The following is a 10,655-nucleotide window of genomic DNA, read 5'->3' on the forward strand; positions in this document are numbered from 1 at the left end:
TAGATATATATATATAGTTGTGAGCGCTGAGCACTGTCGGCCTTCTTCAGCCTCTTACTGCTGCTGATCATCTCTCATTGCTCCCCCGGCATGCACTGCCCCATGCGTTGCTGCTACATATTCTATCTAACCTGACCACATATTCTAATCCCTTTAAACCCTTTCATTCATGGCCTTACTTCTGCCGTTATATTTCTACTAGACTAAACATACTGCTCACCCTCCTCTCGTTCATTCTCGCCATGTCCTCTCTTCTCACAGCTCTCCGCGGGCTCCTTATCAAGTCCCATCCAGAACCCACGCCTGTCTTCGGTGTGAAGCGTGTGGCCATAATTGGGGCCGGTCCTTGCGGCACTGCTGTTGCTAAATACCTCCGCGCGCAAAATGCCTTCACCACCATAGACATCTACGAGCGGCAGTCTGCCTCCGCCTGTGGCGGTGTGTGGTATTACACACCTGAAACCGCCCCGGCTCCATACTTACCACAAACCAGTCCACGAACTGCCCCCAACGACCTTGTGTCTGGCTCTGCGCCGCCACTATACGCCTCAGCTATGTATGATGACCTGCACGCTAATATTATGGGATCATTGATGCAGTACACTGGGTGTCCGTTCCCCGCCTCGGCCAAGCTCTTCCCATCACGCGAGATAATCTACCAATACGTTCTCGACTATGCTGCTGAGGTTATGGACTTGGTCAAGTTCTCGCATAATGTCGTGCGTGTCGACCTGGCGTCTTCCAGCGGCCGTGATCAGTGGACCGTGCATGCCGAGGACGGTACAACCGGCGGCAGCATGACCACTGCGACATATGACGCCGTAGTCGTTGCTAATGGGCACTACAGTCTATCTCTTGTGCCTGAAATCACTGGCTTGGCCGCTTTCGCCGTTGCCCACCCCGGAATTATTAGCCACAGCAAGCAGTACCGGTCTAATGCCTCTTTCTCAGGCAAGAAGGTCATAGTGGTCGGCAATGGCCCGTCAGGCGTTGACATTGGGCGGCAGATCTGCCAAGTTGCTGCATCGCCATTGTATCTCTCCGTACGACATGCCACTGCGCCTGACCGCTTGGAACACATTGGCGCAGTTGAGGTACCAGAAATCACCGAATTCTTGCCTGATATTCGCGGCGTGCGACTTGCAGATGGCGCTGAGATTCCTGATGTTGATGCCGTCGTTTTCTGCTCCGGATACATGTTTAGTCTGCCCTTTCTGCCAGAGCTAGAAGATAAACTCATCACGACCGGCAGAGCAGTGCAAGGCCTCTACCAGCACCTTTTCAGTATTGAGCATCCGACACTCGCTTTTCCCGGTCTCTTGCAACAGGCTATTCCCTATGCGATTTCAGAAGCCCAGGCTGCGGTGCTGGCCACGGTTTGGTCCAACGCCGAGAAATTACCAACAAAAACAGAAATGCAGGCCTGGCATGATGCGCTTGTCGAGGAACGGGGCGAGAACCTGCACAACATGCCTAAGGGAACCGACGGTTTGTACATCAATACGATGCATGATTGGGTGGGCAGGTCAAGCGCCAAGAAGCCTCCATTCTGGGGTGAGTACCAGATGTGGCAGCGCAAGTTGTTCATCGAGGCGAAGTTACGGTTCGAGAAAGGAGGCTGTACAGCCATGACGTTAGAAGATCTTGGATTTAAGTTTCCAGACTTGCCTGAGGATTCAACAACAACCAGTGTTGCCAAGGGCTAAGGGTCCACTTATATCTAGTATTACACCTTCAAACAACCCTACTCATGACATCCATCACTGCGTTACGAGCAGCGGCGTTCTATCGTGAAATCTCCATGTTTCAATACCGTAATTTAAACAAAACTGTTCATCATGTAGATTCATATTGCTTATCTCACCATATGCAGCATATCCTTTCTCATGTGCCGCGGAACAAAAACATGAGGTCCTGAGTTGAAAGCGACTCCATGGCTTTGGAATCATTGTTTATGGTCGATCTTATCATGTGTGCCTTCTTCTCCTGAAGCATCACCATTCTGCTTTCAACTGAGTCCTCAATCACCAGGTTGGTGATAGTGCAGGGTCTCGACTGGCCAATCCGATGACACCGATCGGCAGACTGCCACTCGACGGCCGGATTCCACCAACTGCAAAAGACTTGTTAACATATGAATCGGGCAAAATGCAGCGGTCGCGGTATTAGGGACTTACGGTTCAATCAAAAACACCCGTGATGCTTCGGTGAGGTTCAACGCAACGCCACCAGCACGCAGGGAAACTAGAAAGCATTCAACATCAACGTTGGTGACAAAGTAGTCAATAGTAGCTGCTCTTTGTGCTGGCGTCATGGTTCCATCTAGCATTACAGTACTGAAACCAGCATGGCGAAGCCTCCATTCTATTAGCTGCAGCATCGACGTAAACTGCGAAAAAATAATCACCTTGAGCGTCTCCTTGTCCGAGCGAAGCATGTACAGCTCGTGAAGCAAAAGCTCAATCTTGGTCGATGAGGTCCAGTTCTCCGTGCGGATGCGGTTAATTATGGACGTGTTCTTCATGTTGGACACATCCTGCTCTAACTCGGGCTGCTTGAGATCAATGACGAGGGGGATGTGGCAGCGGGGGCAATCAGGTTGGCCAGACCCAGCTACAAACTCCCTAGCGCACACACGGCAGAAGTCATGTTTGCAGCGACTGCGGATTGCATCCTCAGCTGGCGACTCGCAGATGCTACACTCAACCACGCCTTCAGCCCCGAACAAATCCTTTCGGAGAATAAGATCGGGGTGGTCAGCAACCTGGCGCATCTGCATAATCAGGCCAAAAATGTTCGCATAATTGTTGAGCAAGACGCGACGTGCAACATACGTGTCGAACTGGCGTTGGCTGTTGTTCATGATGCTGTTGGCGAAGTCCTTCTCAACATCCCCGAAAAACTCGCGGCTGACGCGCAGTTCCTTGACAGGTAGCTCCATGACATCCATGTGGTCCTTTTTCTGGCGGCGAAGCATAATACGATCTGTGAGAATGCGCAGCTTGTTGAACGCCTCCCGGCCGCCTCCGTAATTGCCCTGCTTTTGGATAGGGTTTAGAATCTCGCGGTTGAAAATGGAATAATGGCCGATAGAAGGACATGAGCCTAGATGAATGGCGGCCATAGTTAGCAGATGTGTGTGCACAGGCGTGTGTATTCAGGGGCATATGTTGTTTCAATAGAGAGAGCAATAGGCTTACAATGCTTGCACATCCCGCCTTCGGCGGACCATTCTAGAGACTCGCATGTGCAGGCGCGGCAGATGTATGATGCAAATGGGCGGATATTGATGAACCGAAGAAGAGAGAAAAACTCCCCAATACGGTTTTGCAGGGGGGTTCCCGAGAGACACCAACGGTAGGTTGCCTTGAGCGCGAAGCAAGCCTTGGCTGTGGATGTGCTTCGGGTCTAAAAGAAAGTTTTGTTAGCATGGGGTAAGCCTGACCAAATAAAATGCCAGAGGGAAGGATGGAACCTGCCTTGATTTCATGCGCTTCATCAAGAATCACACGGTGAAATTCTATCTGGTGGATAGGACTATCGGTCTGGATCAGGACCTTCGGCTCTCCCCGCTTCCCACGTGCTAGGCCCTTGGTCTGGCGACGGTGCAACGACTCAAGAGAGTTGTACGAAATGAGAATGACATGATATTGTAGAAGTTCCTCTACGGTAACTTTCCGGGACGCCGCACGTGAGTTGTGGTAGACAAACGTTTTAAGTCTCCCGTTAGTATATGAATTGATTTCATTCATCCACTGCATCAGCGCAACCGGGGGGATCAAGACAAGCGAGGGCTTGTTCGTAGGGAAGTCAGACATAATAAGAGAAACGGCCTGGATTGTCTTCCCCAGACCCATTTCGTCGCCCAAAAGGCCACCCTTCCACTGCCGCTTTTCCATCTCAGTCATCCAGTAGAGACCTTCCCGTTGAAAGGGCTTCAACTGGCGAGAGATAAGAGGAGGTTGCGGTGCCTGTACTTTCTCGATAGGAGGCATAGCCTCAAGATCCTTCCACATGGTTTTGAGGAAGGGGTGTTTTTTATGCATGGCAGATTCATGGTTTGAGGCAGATCGCGCAAAGTACCGGTTGGAGGTGTTGGGTAAGTCGTCATCGGAGGCGTAGCTGTTCTCGGACTCAGAGTCGTCCAAGGGTTCTTCCAAGGGTTCTTCCAAGGGTGGGTTTGACTCCAACTCAGCGTCGACTTTGGCTTCTGGCGTTAGCGGCACGTGCGTATTGAATGTAAACGCCGACATGGTCGAAGCTGGGAGAGAAAAGGACGAGTCTGCATCAGAATTGCAAAGGATGCTGACACTTCTATTAGGGGCTAGGCTTGCGACACCGGATTCTTCAGCCAGCACTTCAGCAGCGGTTCTAAAATCGTTGTTTAGTCCAAACCGACTGCGCTTTCTCGGATCATCGGACGATTGCTGCTCAGATGGGTTTGGACGCTTGTGGGGCCGTTGAGCAGCAGGCTCATTGCCTAGTACTACAACCCCTGGCTCTAGACGAGTGGGTTCTTCAGGGCCCCAGTTGTCTACATCGAAGGGATCCTCATCGTCGGAGTTGTCCATGTTCTTGGCTTCAGCCCTGCGAGCGACTATGTGACTAGCAGCTCGGATGCAAACTTCGATGTTTGTATTGTTCGAGTTAACTGGCGCCGGTTGACCAGATTCAAGGGACTGAAGGTCACTAGGAGTTCTCAGAGGGACAGTGGATGCAACAATACCACAGTCGGAGGCGAAGGAGTGGGGAGGGAGCGGCAGGGCAGGTGAAATGGCAAAAGTAGGACGCTTTAGTTCCACTCCAGTTTGGGCCACAGGAGGTGGTGTCTGGCGAGGTGTGGCCGAAGCAGGCGTTGCACTTTGTGATGCACTGCGAGTAGTGTAGCGGCGAGACTGAGACAGTGTCTGAGAGTCCGCAGCTCCTGAAGCCTGCGGCTGGTCTCCAGCCACCTGGGCGCCTGTCGATGGTGCAAAGTCGTTAGTGGTGAAGGTTGGTAGAGGGAAATCTGAGGAAGAGCGATGTCAAGACCGGGGTTGTATAAAGGGAAAATGAAGAGCAATCATGAGATTAGAGTCAAAAATTTCAAGGAGCTAATGCAAGCGACAAGTGAAATATATAGAGAAAACAAAACCGATGTAAGGAAGGCGAGGCTCAAAATCAAACGTACTTGGCGCTTGGGTCTGGCTCCGGGTTGCTCGACGCATATTGGGCACTCAGTTGTTGATTAGCTAATCGCTGAGTTGTCTGCAAGGCGAAACAAATACGCTGCGTTGGCCGAAGGGGCCAGAATAAGAATGCAGCTAAGAAACCGGGCAAAAACCGACGCTGCAGCAAAGAAGAAGCCCTGTGGGCAGCGTGTGAGAAAGACGAAAGAAAAGCCTGTCTTGGATGGGGGGGGAAGGCCAATAGTCGTTGCCCGGGTTGCAAAGGTATCCAGCGATAGCCACGCCCGAGGAAAGAGGACTGGAATACGAGTGACAAGTATACAAAGAAGCGCAGGAAAGAGAGAAAATGGCAATGGGCTAGGGCGAGCAGATTTTGCATCACGTTGGTGACGAAGCGGTGGCCATACTATATAGGCAGAGACAAGGCACTAAGTGACAACCCTTTTCTGCTTTTATCCCTCTGTTGGCTCTAGACAACCGGAAGTCTCTAGCCCCCTCCCCCGGAATCCGGTCAAACCTAGCCTCTAACCGACTATCCCTGTAGCGTGTTCTCCTCCCCTCCTCAAAGCACGCACTTTAGCAGCAGGTAATACACGAAGGCACGTGACTTTTATAAGCGTTGTCTTTCCGTGATAAGTCGGTTCTTTGCCATTCCGTCAAATGAGCGGGGCAACCCCTGTGGTTCAATTCAGCCAGGCCGCCCTAATATGCAAGCTAATGTCATACAAGGGGTAGTTGCCCCATAATACAAGCTTGGACAAGTCCTGATTCTAGGCATCGATGGGCTGCCTAGAGAAACAGATGGAAGTTGCCTCAGTTCTTCTTGCAAGGTCCATTTTAGTGATGGCTCCCAAAGTCATGTGATGTGACTTCATATATTGCATCTTTTATGTCTGCTCGAGAACTCAATTTGACAAAGACAGCCTATCTCTGCGATTTTGCCCCTCCAAAGCAGGGGAATTCTTGTTATCACTTACATCCCTCTCTTCTCTTTTCTCTCTTGCATTGGCATCTCTTCATTGCGAATAAACGAAACTCTGCTGAAAACAATGGCGTAAGGCCTGAATTACTCGTCTTTACCCCCACATTTGACCTCTATTTACTAATCTTTACGGCAGACGAAACGGCAGACGAGGCATTACTGGCCCGTGAGTCCAGCCACTCCTTCTTGTCTACAGATGGTTCTTTACTAACTCCCGCTCAGAACATCGGCTCTAAGTGACTTTCTGGCCGTACGTTCCCCTCCCGGCGCCCGATCTAGCTTCCGGCCTTCTACCACTTCCTCTCTAACACTCAGCTAGGCACATAATATCTCGGCTTCTGAGATCCGGCGCACGGCTGAAGACCGCAGGCGTCTTATTGCGCAGCAGCGCCAGGAGGATGATGCCACCGCTGGTCCTAGTGATGACGCCATCGTTGTTCCTAGTGACGATGAGGACGACGGAGACTTTGTTGAAGCTTCCCCCCAACCAGGCCCTCGGGCAACTCGTTCTGCCACGCGACGCAGCGCGAGAGGTAGCGGCAAGGGAAAGGGCAAGGGCAAGCAGGCCCCCAAAAGGAAGCACACTGGCTTCGGCTCTTCAGATTCTTCAGATACTGCTTCAGAGTCAAGTGATGCATCAGAAAGCTCCGACATTATCGATGCCCTTGCCGACTTGCCCCGTAATCGCATCAGCCAAAAAGAAGATTGCGATGTTTGTAGCAAACAGTTTACCGTAACGCCCTACTCCAAACCCGGGCCGAATGGCGGTCTGCTCTGTACCGCATGCAGCCGCAAAAGCAAAGCTGCAACTACAACCAGCGCTAGGCCCCGGAAAATCCCCGCCACAGCGCGCAAGAAGCAAAAGGACATTATGGACCGCATTCTTGTTCTCGGTACCAAAACCCTCTCGCTCCAGTGCATCGAGCTTCTCGTCAAAAACCTGCACCTAGCCGAAAGTGTTGAGAACCTTCCTGAGAGCGTCGTCGACCGCATTCTACGTCTTGTGGCAAAACGCCGTCTGCTTAACTCGTCAACACTATCCCTCTTTGCTCGGCCACGCTCGGAATTCCTGTATCTCTATGACGCAGCCAACTTGACTATGGACGATTTCATCATGTGCTTCAATACCTGCGAAATCCTCAAGAAGCTGGCTATCCACAACGGCATTCAGTTCAAAGACCCTGTCATGGACCACCTAATACAGACGGGGGCCCCCATTGAGTCATTTGCCCTTCACGGAGGCAATCTCCTATCTTCAGAAAGTTGGATGCGCTTCTTCGAGGCCCGTGGCGCACACCTTAAGGGCATTGTCGTGGACTACACCGACACTGCCTTTAATGACGAGGTAGTTGAGTACATGGTTACTCACTGCCCGAACCTCAAACACATCTCCATCCGCCACAATCCTGCGGTCACCGGTGAATCGCTGCTTTCCATCAGGCGCCTAACACAACTCACCTCCCTCAGTGTCCAGACTACCAAACGAATTCATGTTTCCGACTATGTTGCCCTGATTTCATCCATCGGCTCTAATCTCGAGTGTCTTTCTCTTCGCTCCATGACTGAGGTGGATGACGAGCTCCTCGACGCAATCCACGCAAACTGCCACCAGTTACGTAAGCTGCGCATCACCGAATGCCCGTCCTTTACCGATGCCAAAATGGCCGAGTTCTTCAGATCCTGGGGCAACCTACCTCTTTATCATCTCGATCTAGACAGGTGCCGTGCCATTACAAACGCCACTGAAAAAAACGGGGAAATCATCAGCCCAGCGATTGGACCTCTGGCATTCAAAGCACTTGTAGAGCACTCGGCTAGCGAATTGCGCTATCTCAATGTTGTTTCTGCTCGCCATATTACTACCGAGGCTTTCGAGGCAGCATTTTCCGTCAATGGCGGCTTCCCGTGGCTGACCTACATCGAGCTATCATTCTGCACGCAACTGACCAACGAGCTGATAGAGAAACTGATCGCGGTTTCGCCACGTCTGCAGCAGGTCATTGTCTTTGGGTGTCTAAAGCTGTCGGCTAGGCTAAAGGTCCCAAGTCACGTACAAGTTATTGGCCTTTCAAATGTGCAGGGCATGGTGCTGGGAGCACAGACTATTAGGTCTTAAACTCGGTCTGCGTGTCTACGGGCTAACCCAACGAGCATAATATAACAGGCAGACCTCAGTTAGGGGTTAAATGCAAGATCACATTGTTATACCCCCCATGTTAACTTAATATCCAGATGGAAAAATCGGCCACCCTTGTTCAATGCATGCGCATGCGCACACACGCACCGATTATTCTGCGAGCGAGAAGCTCTAGAATACGACGAACAGATATCGAACACAAAAATAGCCACCTCGGTGATGCTCTAAGTCGCTGGGCTGGGACGCAAAAAGCCCCAGTGTTTGTTTGCCACCTTTCTGACACCGACCTCGGACAAGATTTGAACCAGACAGTATTCGTGTTAACCTTACTCCTGCCAATTGGGGAGGGGTTTCTCCGCCAAAAAAACCATGAGATTTGATCCTACTGAAGTAAAAGCAGCAAAAACCCGACATCCCAAGTTCGATCTAGTAGGTTTTTGGTACACAAGGGGGGGTAATTTTGCTTACCAATCCCCAACTCATAATGAACATCAGGCTAAAAATGCAAGAATGGGGGAAACGGCCTGAAGAAGTCACAGAGAGCAGTTGCCCCAAAATACGAACGAGCATTGGATGGTTTATGCACATGAAATTGAGCAGTTGCGCTCAGAGCTGAGAGAGGAAGGACCACCCCGAAAAAAAAAAAACTAGCAAGAGCAAGAATAGGACAGGAGGATTTTTTTCGAGTCCTTGGGGGTTGTAATTTAGCCATGAACTGAAAGGAATACAGGGGTTGTGTAAGTTGAATACTACCGGCCGGTATTATTATGCATGGGACAGCGGCAAACAAGGGAGGAATGCAGACTTTGGCGAGGAATGCGGCAGTTGTTTTTGGAGCTGTTTTTGACATTCACCACACTATGAGGTGGGTCGTGTTTGCCTACAGCGAGGGGGCAAAAGACGAACATAAATCTCAGGTACATGCCAGACGTAGTTGATATATATATATATTTGGTTTGGCGTAATATATACAGTAAGGTACAATAAATTGCAGTAGACAGTTAAAGCAGGAAAGGATAAACACAAGAGAAAAAGAAGGAAGAGGCCGTTGCGTGTGCTGAGATCTTGGGTTGCTGGCAAGATACACAACACGGTATTAGGGCCAGCCCTTGGAGAAGAATAAGAAGAAGAGGAAAGAATAATATGTACAGAAAAAGAGATGGAGAAATATGTGCAGAAGAAACGAAAAAATGGGGCCGTCGACAAGCACCTAGTCTGGCTACAGAGCGCTGGCATAGTCCAGATCCTGCTGCACATACTTGTTCAGCTGGGCCTCCAGATCCTCATCGGACACGCGATCAGCAGAGGCGGCATCACCCTCAAGACCAGTGCGCTTGGAGTTGCCACTGTCACAAGATCCAGTATGCTGCAGGTAGTTAAGGTGAGCAGTGATGGATAGTCCCAAGGTACCGGCGTTGCACGCAGTGCTAGCATAGCCGTCGCACTCGGTGAAGTCAGCGGCAGTGTAGGCGGTGTTGGAGGACGAGCCATCGTCAATCCAGTACTCGGGCGAGGTGTGGCGGTAGCCCGAGAAGATGGGGGGGAGACGGGGCACGGGGTCGTTAAGTTTAGTGACACGGTACTCGCCACCCGCCTGCTCGGTAATAAACTGGACAAAGGCCGGGTTGCCAACGCGGGGAGAGCCATAAGTGTATAGATCAGACGGGTAGCCCGCGGCACGGAGGTGACCAACAGCGATAGTGGCGACGGCAGCACCCAGCGAGTGGCCAGTAGCCACAACAGTGTAGCCAGGGTTGGCAGCCTTGGCAGCAGCGACAGTGGCCATGACGGTAGGGCCAGTCTCCTCCCAGGCCCATAGAAAGCCGTCATGTGCATAGCAGTCGTCAACCAGGTCGCAGGCGCTCATGATAAAGGAGAGGTTGACGATCCAGTTGCGGATATTAGACGAACCGCGGTAAGAGACGACAATTTCCTTGCGGGTAGGGTCGACGCCGATAATGACAGCAACTTCAGTCTGCTCGCCACTGAGAAATGAATGACATATTAGCATGCCTATGTGACAAAGGCGCAAAAGAGGCGGGATGGGATATCTTACGTGTAAGCAGTCAGGATGGTGGCCTTGTTGGCGCTGACACTAGGGCAGTTGTCGTAGGCACAAGAAACGGCGGTGTTGTTGGCCACATCCGCATTGCAGTAGGCTGCCTGGGCCCACTGGACGTAGAAGTCTAGGTTATCGTAGAGGCTAGTGCTGATGTCTAGAAGAGAATTAGAAAGACGTCCGTATGAAGAGAAGGGGGCACTATCAAGACCACATACCACGGCTGTCAAGCTCAATGTAGTCATCACCACGACGGATAACAGCCGCCGCAGCAACGGCAGCGTAGTTAGCAAGGGCAGAGAACTTCAT

At 51.2% G+C, this 10,655-nt stretch overlaps 4 protein-coding genes across 4 annotated transcripts; 2 read left to right on the forward strand and 2 right to left on the reverse strand.

Annotated features, from left to right (window-relative positions):
• Window positions 1-242: 242 nt before the first annotated feature.
• On the forward strand, window positions 243-1,706 carry HOO65_040166 (Thiol-specific monooxygenase; the record flags this gene model as incomplete). The annotated part of the gene is made up of 1 exon (XM_071000592.1): window positions 243-1,706. The coding sequence occupies one exon, from the start codon at window positions 243-245 to the stop codon at window positions 1,704-1,706; it is 1,464 nt and encodes a 487-aa protein (XP_070859009.1).
• Window positions 1,707-1,884: 178 nt separating this feature from the next.
• HOO65_040167 (DNA repair protein RAD16) lies at window positions 1,885-5,207 on the reverse strand (the record flags this gene model as incomplete). The annotated part of the gene is made up of 5 exons (XM_071002534.1): window positions 1,885-2,113; window positions 2,178-3,105; window positions 3,201-3,408; window positions 3,510-5,008; window positions 5,171-5,207. The coding sequence occupies 5 exons, from the start codon at window positions 5,205-5,207 to the stop codon at window positions 1,885-1,887; spliced, it is 2,901 nt and encodes a 966-aa protein (XP_070859010.1).
• A 1,010-nt stretch (window positions 5,208-6,217) lies between these two features.
• On the forward strand, window positions 6,218-8,266 carry HOO65_040168 (DNA repair protein rhp7; the record flags this gene model as incomplete). Its single annotated transcript, XM_071002683.1, has 4 exons — window positions 6,218-6,222; window positions 6,287-6,316; window positions 6,373-6,400; window positions 6,470-8,266. 4 exons carry the CDS (start codon window positions 6,218-6,220, stop codon window positions 8,264-8,266), a joined length of 1,860 nt encoding a protein of 619 aa, XP_070859011.1.
• A 1,240-nt stretch (window positions 8,267-9,506) lies between these two features.
• HOO65_040169 (Lipase) lies at window positions 9,507-10,655 on the reverse strand (the record flags this gene model as incomplete). Its single annotated transcript, XM_071002896.1, has 3 exons — window positions 9,507-10,272; window positions 10,344-10,503; window positions 10,565-10,655. The coding sequence occupies 3 exons, from the start codon at window positions 10,653-10,655 to the stop codon at window positions 9,507-9,509; spliced, it is 1,017 nt and encodes a 338-aa protein (XP_070859012.1).

This window comes from Ceratocystis lukuohia (assembly GCF_044167205.1).
Source record: "Ceratocystis lukuohia strain C4212 chromosome Unknown Supercontig4_pilon, whole genome shotgun sequence".
Taxonomy (NCBI): Eukaryota; Fungi; Ascomycota; class Sordariomycetes; order Microascales; family Ceratocystidaceae; genus Ceratocystis; species Ceratocystis lukuohia.